Here is a 14,291-nt window from a genome sequence, read left to right as displayed (position 1 = left end):
CAATCCCCAGGGGGGGCGCCGAGTCCTGGGCAGGGGTCGCGCATTCCCCCAGCCTCACTTAGTCCATCCAGTCATTAAAATGCCTCATCTGAACTTTGATTTATTGAGACTCCTGTGCTGTAAAACAGAGCCACACAGGCAGCTAAAGGTGCCTTTGTGCCAGGGGTCCTACTTCCTGGATGAAAGGCAAATGTGCGCTACAAGTAGATCTGCAAACGTATATGGTAATCTGCAACTGGTTCTGGCTTTAAATGATCGAGTCACTCAAAGCTTTGTGATGACAAACATTTATTCTTCTTGAGTGGTAGTGCAAAGAGTTAACGACTGCACTGTGAAGTGTGCGATTGTAATTGTATTTGCATAGTGCTTACTTCACCTGGAGGTGCTGCAGGGACAGCTATTAAAAGAAAAATGGTATTGCATATGTCTGGTCTTACTTAAATCTACATTTTGGAAGCACCCTTTTATCTTAAACCTTTTGTGGTGGCTTATCTTATACTATGTGTAATGCAAGTATTAAACAATGATTTCCATATTCACAGTGCTTTCTGTCAGAAGCTGTGACCTTGTGGCACTAAAAAGACAAGTCACTATTCTCCACTGCACAAACCAAGATTTAATTCTGTTGCTTTCCGGTTACCCACAGACCACTGCAGTGTATGAACTATTAGAGGTTTCATAATGCACTACAGTGCATTTCCCAAAGAGTAACAGCTTTATTTTATTTATTTTTCATTGTAGCTACCTGACAGTGAAAGACTTAAAAAAAAAAAAAATCAATTAACAGAATATTTTGGGGCTTCTTTATTGGAGGCTTGCACCCCCCTCCCCATGAGAATTACTACTTTTTTACGCTCCGGTTGCACAAGCCCCTCAACCCTATTCATGAGGTGACGCAAAGCCACCCTGCATGGCCTCATAGAGAGTAAAGCCGCGCAAGCCACTGTGTTGCTTTACTTTACGTCAAGGAGGTGTTCTATGGGTGTTCCCACGCAACAGCCATAGGTTTTGACGCTGCCCCAGATTTACAAAATCACGTAAACTGGAGCAGTGCCAAAACGTTATGCCTCCCCAGAGGAGGCATAATTAGGAAAAATGTTTTTATTTCTCCTAGTTTTTTCCTATTTCCATGTCTGTTGCATTCTGCCGCACATATAGAAAGATAAAAATGCCCTTCTGGATTGTTTTTGTGCAGGTAAGTACCTCTTCCTGCACAAAAACTATCCTGCCTTTATTGGCGCCAGACAGCAATGTGTGCAGCAGCGCGGAGGAAAGGACAGGAATGCACTGTATTTCATAAATACATTCCATTACGGCCTTTTTAGATTGGCGTAGGGCAGTGTAACAAGAAGACTTGCTGCACTCCTTATGCCAATTCCTCATAAATTAGGACCTTTGTTTTTAGCCACACCTTTGACCACACCCTAACACTCACTGACCTTTGGCTTGCTAAACACTTATTGCTTCACCATAAAAAATGATTTGCTGTGGGAATTGGGGACGTTTGCGATTATCGATGATAATGAGTACCAGGTTCTAGAACCTTTTGTCAGGAGTAGGTCCTTATACGTAAAAGATTTTGAGGGGGTCCTGGCGTCAAAAAGTTTGAAGACCTCTGGCGTAGAGCGAACTGTAATAGGTCTCCAAGAGACAGACCACAGGAGATCATGACATGGGTGAAGAGGCCTGAACCTCTCACGTGAACTAGCATCTGCATTTTTAGCAGGCTATTTCCCTTTAGAAAAAAAATATATACGTATGTTCTTCTCATACGAGTAAAGCAATGCGATGGTTCCAACTGGATCAAATACACTGAAGAACACCTGCATTCTCAGTAAAATAGGGCCATTGCAGCACATGACCTTGAAAGTTCAAGATCTATTCATTCATTGAGAATGAGCATTCAATTGTAGAATAAAATTATTATTTTTCCATAACAGAAAATGACATTTCTAAAGGTCTGTATATGTAGGGTGACCCCGAATGCTCAGTTGAAGATTGCCATTTGCCTGAAGTAAATGACCTATGAAGTTAAAATCAACTCCTCGAACGGGAAGTAGCATTGTCAACGAAAAGTTTTCATCCAAAAATTACCCCTCCGTCTGAAGTCCAACATATTACAGTCTCCTGAGAACTACAGTTTGGGTGAAGGCCCGCGACCGTAGGGAGCTCAGGTGGGCCGGAGCGGAAACCCCACTGCGGCCCTGAGCTAGTAAAGCGCCGAACACGGTGTGCAAGATCAAAAGAAAAATGGGGGGACCGGAAGGGCCCGCAGTAAACAAAACAAGCACCCCACCCTTTCCGGCCAGAACGCAAACAGGACGTTCTGGCGGAAACTGAAAGGGGGGGGGGGGCAGGAAATGGACACTTAAGCCAATGGGGGGTGCAAGCACTTTTTGATTCGCGCCCCCCCCCACCCCCATGGGCCCGGAGGGCAGAAATGGGGGATAAAAGGCTGCCCGGCTCCAAGCACCCACAAACGTTTGCAGGAGACCGGGCAGCAGGAGAAAAGACAGGACGCCGGAACGACCCCCCCCACCCCAGCGGAGCCAGCAGCCCGGAACGCGACCACGTCTGCAGCGACCACTCTTCAGCAAGGAGGAACGATCTGGAGCCCCGCTTTTGCAGCCTTCGACCGCCGCGACAGATCTCAACACTCACCGCATCAGCAGCTTGGAAGAAGGAACGATCGGGGGCCCCACATTGGCAGCCATCGCCCGCCGCGTCAGATACTTCAACACCGCGGCGGGAAAAAAAGGGAGAAAGAGGCACTCACCTGCCACGCCACCGAACACGGCCCTTCCTCGCAGACCAGGTACCCAGCATCTGATACCAGGCGGGGGCGGAGCTTGAGAAGGCGCGGCCCTTCCCAGGAGAACCCGCGACAGTGGGATCCTCCGGCCGGCAAGAGCAGGACCGCGGCATTAAGGAAGAGAGAACTCCTGCATCGTTCCCGCGGCGAGTCCTTCCTCCGGTAGCGGTCACGCCCACTCTACCTCAAAGGCAGGAGACACCGTTTGCGGGAGGCGGAAGCGCCGCACCGGCTCCCGTGCCGAGTCCCCCCATCGGGTCATAAATCATCCCGAGAAAGGAATGGAGAGGAGCCATATCAGCAGGCGCCCTGGACAGATCAAGGAAAAAACTGAACGTGGCTGTCAAAAAATTCTGCATGCAAAATGGATGGGAGTGCGTCAGGCATGGGCTGATCAACCTACAGAGGCCGGAATACTTTGCGAAAGACGGAGTTACACCTGTCCCACCAGGGGACTGAGGTGTTCTGGAACAACCTATGGGCCGCCCTGCAGCTGGCCGGCTGCGAATAAACTCAGATGAAATGGGGGAGCCGCCCTCGAGCGGTAACCCGAGGGACGGCGTGGCGGAAAGGAGAGATAAACAAGAACTACAAAGGCCACACCCAACGCAGCGGGGTGGCAGGGCTACTTACCTTGGGATGCCTCACTGCAGGGTAAGGAAGCCAGCGGAGGTACTCGAAAACACGGCACTCGCAGCCCGGGTCCGCCGGAGAGCGGGACACAAGAACTAAACAAGGTAGCGAGTTAAGCCTAAAGAGAAACGAGTACCTTCCTACTGGAAAAAGGAATAACGGCTAAAGACCAAACGGGAGATTGATTGAAAACAAAGGAACGACGGCATGTAACAAAGAAGTCATTGTTTAAGCGAGGCAAAGCGATGTATGACACAAATGTACCAAGGTGAACCACAAACATGGCAATTTATCGCTCATAACAACTTGACAGAATGATTTATGGCCCTCATAAAAGCAGGGCGGGCATGCTGTAAACTAACTGTTCAATAAACTGCGGCCAAAGAATTTCCAAAACACATACCAACTCTGGTGTTATCATTTGCGGGAATGGGCCGTCTGGAGGGGTTTTCAACCATGCTATTTCCCATGAGATAAAATGGCTTATAACATTAAAGATTTATTCCTTTCGTTGGCTTGAAGATTAACTATAAGAAGGGATGTTTCCTCAAAGAGAAAAGAGCATATTAAGTCCAAAAATCGCAATGCTCTTATGGGAGAGCTATTGTACTCGTATACGGTTTAGTACGTGATCCAGGTCACTTTGAAAATAATTCTAGTCACCACATGGGCCCAAAGACGTTGAGACCTGGGACTTTGTTACGATTGTGCCAGTGATGCCAACTCCGACAGAAGTGGGAGTTTGTGCCTGGGCTGTATTACATGTGCAGATTTTGTACAGACCTGTCAGTTTCCTTCTGTACAATTTTATATTGTGTAACCTAAAGAAATGAGTGCAGAAACAAAACGCAGTATTCTTATTTTCGAAGTGGGTGGGAGCGGTCAAACCCAGCACTATGGTCTGTTGCCCATGTGACATTATTGCGCCATTATTTCCTCAATCTGAGACGTGCCACAGCGTAAAATATAAAAGGTTCTTTGGAGATCGGTTATCACCTTTGAAAGCCAGGTCAGTCGCTCTCATGTTAAATAGAACTTTGAAGCAGAAATTCGTTCCACGACAAAGCCATTTACCAGCAGAGTAACTGACAAGACAGAAAACAACTAAGCAAATAAAGATCATTAGTCTTACAGGTATTTTTTGCGCTGAAAGTGGCTTTATTTAATTGCTAAATTTGCGGCTATGTAACTAAATTTAATTATTGTCTTTTTATTGCGGTTGATCTACATGACGAAAAGCTCAATTACTTGTATTACGTCATAAGGTATCAAAAAAAGTGAAATATCCGTTTTTCGCACATTTAAAAATACAAATATTAAACGTTAGTCCGACTGCGACTGGAAAGATGGAACAAATTATTAAGGAACGTGCCATCTTCTGAGGGGTGCCTGTCGTTTCCTCAGGAAGCTTCTACGCCTTCAGTGTAGTGCAGAGCTCAGTCTGGGGGAAATTAAACTTATACAAGACCAGGCGACTCACAACAAACCGCACCTTCACCGGAAATGTCTTGGTCATCAAACACTGTAGAATTCCCCCTCCAACATAGCACTTACTCTATCATATTGATACTGTCTCTTTTCTAAGACGCTCAACCAATTTCCATTTAAATCGGTGGCTATTGTGCAGGACTAATATTGATGAAAACAACGATATGGCACTGTTGCTAGTTGGGTAACTGGGTCTCAGTCTCACATCGCCCAAAAAAGAGAAATCAGTAATATAGGAATCACCGAAAGAGCCCTCTCCTCCATCCATTAATTAGCACTGTAAATGGCTCCTTTATAGCTTGCTTCCTCAACCCCCAAGTCATCAATTATCTCTTCACTCGACAGGAGTTGCATAGACGTTTGCGTACCCTCGCGTCTATCTTCGTTCTTTGGCTCTCTGGAGTGCTGCGTATGTTCCACCGCCTCCTTTTCCTCACCCACGGAAACAGGAGCCTCTCCTTTCGCGCTTACCACCCCAAATTCTCGGTTCTTGACTTGGTATGCTGCCATATCAGATCCATACTGCTTCCGGAGGGCTGCGGCATGGGTCTCGAATGGTCGGCGCTGTTCTGGGCTCAGCTCCACCCAATACTCGCCCAGCTTCTTGAGGGCTTCGGTGTAGTTAAGTCTGGGCCATTCAGATCGCACCTGAGATTTATGCTCCGCCGAGTACAGTAAAAAAGCAGAGAGCGGTCGCCTGGGTTGCAGCGGGTCACGGGCAGTTTGGCTTTGATAGCCCATGGGTGTTCCGGGTCGCTTCTCCCGGCGAAAATCTTTTGGACTTTTTTTGTCCTTGTGTGTCCTTGGTTTGGACTCTCATTCGCTCCTTGCCCGGCCAAGGCCTAAGATGCCGCTGTGAACCGAAGTTGGCGCCCACCCGTTGTCCGATGGGCGAGCCGACAACAGCCTGTGGGGCCCTGATCTCATTATGAGTGTCACTGAGGAAAGGGGCATCTTGCCCAGGACAATCCTCTCGCTGGGACATACTCCCAAGAACACAGCTCTCTTGTGTATTCTTTTGTCGATCTTTTCGTGGCCTGCCCCGGCCATCGGGCGCCCCTCTCTCCCTCTCCCAGCGCATCTTATCGACCCGGGACAAGTGCTCGAAAAGAGCACGCTCCTTTGGGGAGGTCTGCCGCCATCGCTCTGCGCAAGCTTCAGAGAGGACGGTCGAGTTCACCTCCACTTCCGGGCGCCGCCGTCTCAGCTCCGCCCGACAAGCCTGCACAAAGAAAGCCAGAGGAGACATGCGGGCCCTCACCCGCTTCCGGTTGCCCATGATGACTGGGCAGTCTCGGCACTGAAGGAGTTTTCGCGGAAAAGGTGATTAGAACTCAAATACTCGCAACCAATGAAAACCTATTCACGCATCTATACCACTACTCCTAATGCCATCGCCCAGACGTAACTAGTTATTTTTCTAAAAGACTCAGATTGCAGGAAGTGACATAAATTGACTCTGGCGGACCAACCAACGGTGACTACTCGTGGGCGGTGAAAAGGGCGTTCCAACGTAATAATGTGAATAAATTACGTCGGAGCGATCGGAAGTGACTTCCTTGAGCTCTACTGCTTCTGGTAGGTGAGGTGGGATTGTGGATGAAATCGGAGAATCCAAGGTGAACTAATGAACGGCTGTGGTTTTCACCCCATAATCGTTCTAATAATGTAGTTTTGGTATTGGGAGGTTTGGAGAACTTCTTTCAGTGACAGGTGAGTTATCTCCACCCTGAAGAGACGCTGTCGCCATTAGTGTATGACATATAAAGGCGATTGTTTTAATTTCTGACTATAAAGGGTTCGATAACGGCAACCTTTTATATTCTGACATCACGTATGTGCAAATGTTCTTACTTTATGCAGAACAGTTACTTAAACTCCAGGGTAAGTTAACGGGGTATTTCATTTACCACGAGCCGTTTTACCTCTTACTAGTCACGTGTGTGAAGTACATCTGGTGCTTTTTGATGCTTGGAAAGTGAACATAAGATACTGCGAACATGAGGACCCGATTTAGAGTTTGGTGGACGGGACCCCCGTATTACGCTCTCCCATGGGCTATAATGGAGTCGCAATACGGCTGACGGTATAACCCCATCCGCTAAACTCTAAATCAGGCTCTAAGTAAGTCTTAATTTTGGAGTCGCTCATTTTAATGAAACATGAATTATATTACAACATGCGCTTAGTTTCCTTAGTTTCTGGTCATTTATTGAATCGACCTCAGTGAAGCCTAGATTTAGTGTAAAGCAAACCACTAATCTTATTTATTTACCATTATTATTCAAGTGCATCTTAATAAAAAAAAAATGTGAACTCACACTATAAAAAAAAAAAAACGGAAAAACAGCGTGCCAAACATCTTACATTTCTTAAAAGAATGTCTACAAATTAATTAAAATGTACATACATTTTGAGGATTGAATAAAAAAAAGAGCCACACACATTTCAGCTTTATTAGTAGCATCAATAGAGAGAGTAATATGTTACAGTTAAATCACAGTAGTGGATATGTAATGAGTAGGGTTTTGGGTTAATCAGAGGACCCAGAGATATTGCCTGGATCGAAGAAGCTAACAGGCCTACCAGACGAGCAAGGGTCTTTAATGATATAGTCAGAGAGGCAAGGCCTCTCCTCAACTCTTTCAGGATAGCAGTCTGTGTCGTCAGGGACAGCAACAGTTGGCCCCGACTGAGCCTACTAGAGAACCTAAGAATTCTGTATTCTGAGACGGAGGCATGATTGATTTATCTGAATTTGTATGAAACCCCAGGTCCTGAGGAATTTGAATGGTCCAAGACAAGTGCATCAGGACTGACTCTTCACTTTGAGCCATTATCAGATTGTCATCTAGGTATATAATGAGGTGGATGCCTCTTTTTCTCTGAGGAATTAGATCACCGGACACAACAGCTTGGTGAAACACCAACGGGCTGAAGACAGGCCAAACGGGAGGACCTTAAATTTGAACCACCGGTCTTGCCAACTGAATTGCAGAAACCGAAGATGAGGGGTGTATATGAGAATGGATAAATAAGCGTATTTGAAATCTAAACACACCAGATAGTCACCCTCTTGAAGAAGATCTCTTAGAAGATAAATACCCTCCATTTTGAAATGACAATATACCATCCAAGAGTTGAAAGCTTTTAGGTTGAGAACTAGGTGGGAAACCCTGCCTTTCTTCTGCACCAAAAATATTGTGCTGACATAGCCTGAGGGATGAGGACTCATCTTGGCTATCGCTTGTTTGTGTAGCAGCAAGACAATTTCCTTGTCTATGAAACTGCTCTCTTTTTAGGAGAAACAAATGGGGCCGGAAGGAAATTCCTGATGCGGATTGGAGTAAAACTCAAGTCTGTAACCTTGACCGGTCTGCAAAACTCAAGGGTCCTGGGAAATGCACTCCCATGCTGAGAGGTGCCACTGTATCTCCCCCCCCCCCCCCCCCCCCCACCCCCTCTCCCGGATAACCTCTGAAAACAGAATTACTCTCACCTAAGGGTGTGCCATCCATGTTACTGAAATCACCTCTGTTGCCGCCTCTGAAGCCCCAACCTCAGTGAGGGTGGGTAGGGTAGAATCCGAAAGAGGCGTGTCTGGAACCTCTACCCCTTTGAGGATATCCACCTGAGGCCTGAAAGGAACCACAACCTGGCGCTTGACCTCAGTAGTGTCCAGCCCTGGCAAAAAGGCCCCCACTGAACATCTTTCCAATTGAAGATTCGGCCTGGTCTAATGCGGAAAAGGTGGCCACAAAAAAGCCCAGGTTCTCCACAAATGTATCTCCAGTCCATTCGCTAAAGTGCCCGCCTCCATAGAGGCTTGCTCCACCAACCCAGGGTCAGTGCGCATAAGGAGAGATTTCCTGCGCTCGGTGGACATGGAACAATTGGTGTTGCCTAAGAGGAACATGGCTTGTTGGGCCCACTCCAACACTGTCACCGAGTCCAATGGGAAGTTGGTTTCTTTGGCTTGTACTGTAAGCTCTAGGATTTTGGTGCTAGGTCCAGAAATATCCAGTAGTTTGTCCTGGCAGCCTCTCAAGGCCTTACTTGGGGTCCTTGGAGAATCTTCTAAGGAAAGTTGCCATGTTGGGTTCCAACTCTGGCATATCCGTGGCTTTGCCCAGAAGAGAAGGGTGAGTATTATGCACATCCCGGTCAAAGCCTTTTCTCAATCTGTCTTAGACATAATGAGCCACCTCCACACATGGCATCCACTCCGTAGAGCATGGGTGTACAATATTTTCCGGGTCAAATAACTGAGTGCGCTGGGTTTGGACATCAGCTTCTAGATGGTGGGATTGGGGTTTCCACTTACCCGGCAGCCAGGTTTCAGCCTGATATTGCTCTAAGTCAGAAGAGGGAGATGAACCAGAGGGAGGTACCTTTGTCACCTGAGCACAAGGCATCAAGAGGGTTCCAGAGGAACCTTGTGGAGCGAAGTTTTCATATTCATGGACCTTCCATACTGATACCTCCATGCATGCGAAAATATCTGCAGAGGAAGCAGGACCCAAAGTGGCTCTTTGGGCAATGCCCCAATCTGATGTCTGGCTGTCCCTAGTTGATGACTTTGGAAGGGGTCTCCCTCGCAGTTCTCGGTTCCCATACCTCTTCAGGGGCTGGGTAAAAGGCTTCAGGGCTTTAATGCGGGCCTGATTCACTGACTCCTGGGCATGATTCCACAGGGCCTCTACCCACCTGTCCTCCATTTGGTGTTCATATGGAATAGATGGGAACTCCTGATATTTTTTGTCCATTTTGGGGTAGTACGGCATGGTATAGATCTGAGAGGAATTAAGGAGTTCAGAAGGGGAAATCCTGGCAAGTCACCAGCTTAAATTCCAGTAGGAAAAGAAGGAAGGCAAAGCCTATAGTCAGCCGTAATTATTAGAAGGTGGAGGTAGTGTAGGAAGGTGGCTTTCTTCTAGCATGGTTATCCCCATTTTTTGACCTGTTTGTCTGTGTTTTTACTGTCTCATTGGGATCCTGCTAGTCAGGACCCCAGTGCTCATAGTTTGTGGCCTATATGTGTTGTCAGTATGCTTGACTGTGTCACTGGAGTTCTGCTAACCAGAACTCCAGTTCTTATGCTCTGTCTTCCTTTACCAAACTTGGGGAGGAGGCTGGCCTGGTTTGTAGTGGGTACCTTGGGTACTTACACCTTATACCAGGTCCAGTTATGCCTTATTAGTGAAGTAGTAGTGTTCTAGCAGCTTTAGGCTGATAGAGGTAGCTATAGCAGAACAGCGTAGGCTGAACTAGGAGACATGCAAAGCTCAACCAATACCACTTACAGTTACACAGTACTTATACACAAGTAAAGACAATACTCAGTGTTACCAAAAATAAAGGTATATATTTGGGTGACACAGTACCAAAAATATCTTAGAGGCAATACTCCTTCTGGAGGTAAGTATTATACACAATATATACACTAGACACCATAAGTAATTGGACATAGGATTGTGCAAACAATAGGGAATGCAACGTGAGAAAATAGGTCTAGGGGCAATGCAAACCATATAGTAATAGTGGAATGTGAATCACGACTTCCTCCCCTAGACAAGTGTAGTGTGTGCAGAATCGCTGGGAGAGTAAGAATACAGTAAAGGTAACTAAATTACCCCACCCAGAGCGCAGAAAAGCAGGAGTAAAGTACTGCAATTTTCCTTAGGACACACTACACCTCGTGATTGTGATTTTGCAGTAACCAACCAAGTCTGCAAACAGCTGCTGGATTCCCGGACCTGAAGACCTGCAAAAGAAGGGGACCAAGTCCAGAAGTCGGAAGATGTTCCAAGAAAGGCAGGAGCCCCTGCCAGCCCAGAAGAGGGTGCAAAGGAAGAGTCACCAGTTGGACGAAGACTGCAGGAATGCACCATAGGAAGATGGCACAGGTTCCTGCGTGATGCAGAAGATGTCCCACAGCGTGAAGATGGATGCAGACATGATTTCGTGTTGGAAGTCGCCAACAAGCCTTTGTTACGACAAATATGCGTTTTGCGTCAAAATGGTGCTGGCTGGACCCAGGAGGGACCTGGGGCCTCAACTCTGTGTGAGGAGGAAGAGGGGGGTCTCAGCACTTGAGAGAGCCCTCAGGATGCCAGGCAGCACCAGGACATGGGGACAAAGGTGGCGCAAAACGCAGTTGGTGCAGCACAACAAAGGAATGTCGCACGCCTCCGGAGAACAACTCAGCAAGTTGAGCGTTGCAGGATGGAGTGCTGGGGACCTAGACCAGGCTGTGCACGAAGGAATTTTGTAAATAGTGCACAGAGGCCTCAGGAGGTGAAGAAGATGCAGTACACAGGGGTACTGTCTCGCTCAGGGAAGGCAAAGTCTTAGCTCCTCTAAATTGCGTCAGCAGGACCTCAGAACAGTCCATGTCGATGGGGTCCACCCTCTGTGTCCTTAGGAGCACGCTCGTCGCTTTGTGAGGGGTACAAGGGTACCGGTTGTCATCTTAGAAGGTGCCTGCGTGAGCAGAGGAGTGACTCCGTCACCCCCACGGGAGATTTCTCCGGTCCTTCTGGCGGAGGATGAAGACAGGGAGTCCTCAGAGAGTGCACACTGTGGAAACCGTTGCAGTTGCTTGCTGGAGCTGAAGTTGCAGAAGAAAAGTATCCCTTGTGGATACTTTGTTGCTGTAACAGCGGTTCCTGGAGCACCTGCGGTTGATCCGAGGTCGAAGTAGTAGTTGCAGAGGATTTCTGAAGGAAACTTGCAAGTAGAATCTGAAGAGAACCCACTGGAGAGACCCTAAATAGCCCTGAGAGGGGGCTTGGCTACCTTATCAGGTAAGGACCTATCTGGAGGGGTCTCTGACGTCACCTGCTTGCACTGGCCACTCGGAGCTCTCCAGAGTGCCCCCACACCTTGCAAAGCAAGATGGCCAAAGTCTGTGACACACTGGAGGAGCTCTGGGCACCACTCCTAGGGTGGTGATGGACAGGGGAATGATCACTCCACTTTCCTTTTTCCAGTTTCGTGCCAGAGCAGGGACTGGGGTGGTCCCTGAACCGGTGTAGACTGGCTTATGCAAGAAGGACACCATCTGTGCAGTACTTTACTCCTACTTTCCTGGACTCTGGGTATTTTAGTCGCCTTTGTGGTTTTCCTACTCTCTTAGTGATTCTCTACACACTACACTTGCCTAGGGGGAATTCGTGATTAGCATTCCACTTTCTTAGTATATGGTTTGTGCTGGCCCTTGACCTATTTTCTCCCCCGCTGCATTCTATAGGATTTCATACTGTTTGCATTGTTCTATGACTATTTACTTGTCTAATTTTCGTGTCTACTGTATATATTGTGTATAATACTTACTCCAGAAGCAGTTTTGTCTCTAAGATATTTTTGGTACTGTCACCCAAATAAATACCTTTATTTTTGGTAACACTGAGTATTGTCTTTACTTGTGTAAAAGTACTGTGTAACTATAAGTGGTACTGCACGAGCTTTGCATGTCTCCTAGTTCAGCCTAAGGTGCTCTGCTATAGCTACCTCTATCAGCCTAAGCTGCTAGAACACTACTACACTTCACAATAAGGGATAACTGGACCTGGTATAAGGTGTAAGTACCCAAGGTACCCACTACAAACCAGGCCAGCCGCCTACACTTTTCCTCTAGGGAAGGCTGGGTGTTTTTTTTTTTTCTGTGGAGGCTTGAGATATTTCTGTTTCTTTCATAGAGGTTTAGCATATGTGTTCTTTCTGTGTGGTCTTTGGTAATTAGGAAGGATTTGCTGTTCCTCAGAGATCAACCCTTTTTCTTACTGATTGTGATACTGATATTGTAACTCTAAATACTTACTTGTTGTTGCCTCACATGCCTGTACATACCTGTCCTCTTCTGTAGGTGGTGGGTTCCAGAGCACAAGAGCAGTTTTACAGAATCCATTGAGGATCAACGTCTTGTGGAAAGATGTATGAGACTGATGAGAAACTCCCCCTGCGCCGCCTGGAGCCTGTCATCCACAAATTCATCAAGGTGGCTATCCCAACTGACCTTGAGAGGCTGCGCAAACACCAGGTGAGCATTGAGAAGTACCACCGCTGCCAGTTGTGGGCCAGGTTGCACAAGGAGCATGTCAATGCTGGGCGGACCGTACAGCAGTTGCGAGTTAACATCCATGAGATGGAGAAAGTGTGCCTCCGGGTTCGAGAGGAGGACTCCCAAGCCTTGATGAAAATTATCAGCCCTGTCGAGGAAAACGCTGCAGACGCCACAAGCCAATTTCTGCAGATACTCTCTCATTCTGCAGAAGGGTTGAGAAGACAGCATTCCTTGTCAAAGGATCCTCTCAAAGGGTCATGTACTACAGGACCTTTGTGTGAGAATGAGGGCATGACCCACAGCCAAATAGAAGTACACGTTTCCACCCCTCCCTCAGATCCCGGATGATCAAAATGCTCGTGAGTCGTGGCAGACATTAGAAAGTGACCTAATGGACCTGAGTAAGCTGGTCACTGAGTTCTCAGAGATTGTCCATTCACAGCAAGTGAAGATTGATACTATAGAGGAAAACATCAATATGGCTGCAGTGGACGTAGAGGAGGGAACTAAAATCCTGGGAAAGATGGCCAAGATGAATGTGGTGGCATTGCCCCTTGCAGGAGCCTTCCTTGGAGGTGTGATAGGGGGTCCTCTAGGGCTACTAGCAGGCCTTAAAGTGGGTGGCATTGCAGCTGCACTTGGAGGTGGGATTTTGGGCTTCACAGGTGGCAAATTGATACAGAAAAAGAAGGAGAACAATATTCAGAAAGAACTTTATGCCAGCTGTCCTGAGTTTAACATCAAAGCAGAGGAGCTGTGCTTTAAACCCAGTGAATCAGGCCATTAAATTATTTATATTGAGAAATGTTGCATGGTTCATAATCAGCCAGTTACATAAGCCTCCAAAATGTTGCTGAGCCCACTGAGACAATACCTAAGTCTGCATAGTGGATTAACTGAATTATTTCCACTAGTCCATTTGGTTTGGTGTCCTAATTAATTCCAACAACAGTTAGTCTCTGATGAAAATAAAAACGTTGGTATAATCTCCAGATTCTACATTCCTCTTCAGCTGAGCAAGAGTGCCCTTGACAACTTAATCAGTGAAATATTCTGACACAGTGATGATGAACACTGCAAAAAGATTTAATGTGATTGCAGCTCACATAGTCACGACTTCCAAACACTACAGCTTAAAACTGCTTGCTTTGTTTTGAACGAAAGCCCAGAAGCTGCATTGAAGTGTTATTGCTTATACACCAAACACTGGGTTGTGAACTGCCTTGCATTTGCAGGTCCTACACAATTTAAAATCCTCCCCTCTAGTCGTGAATCTCAGCCATTCGAGCATCC

At 47.0% G+C, this 14,291-nt stretch overlaps 1 protein-coding gene across 1 annotated transcript; it reads left to right on the top strand.

The window, feature by feature from the left end:
• Window positions 1–6,519: 6,519 nt before the first annotated feature.
• On the top strand, window positions 6,520–14,070 carry STX17 (syntaxin 17). Its single transcript, XM_069243959.1, is given in 3 exon segments — window positions 6,520–6,646; window positions 12,801–13,325; window positions 13,327–14,070. Coding segments are annotated over 2 exon segments (918 nt in total). The 5' UTR covers window positions 6,520–6,646; window positions 12,801–12,866; the 3' UTR covers window positions 13,786–14,070.
• Window positions 14,071–14,291: the final 221 nt, after the last annotated feature.

Source organism: Pleurodeles waltl, chromosome 7, assembly GCF_031143425.1.
Source record: "Pleurodeles waltl isolate 20211129_DDA chromosome 7, aPleWal1.hap1.20221129, whole genome shotgun sequence".
NCBI lineage: Eukaryota > Metazoa > Chordata > Amphibia > Caudata > Salamandridae > Pleurodeles > Pleurodeles waltl.
This window is presented reverse-complemented; position numbering and strand designations above follow the sequence as displayed.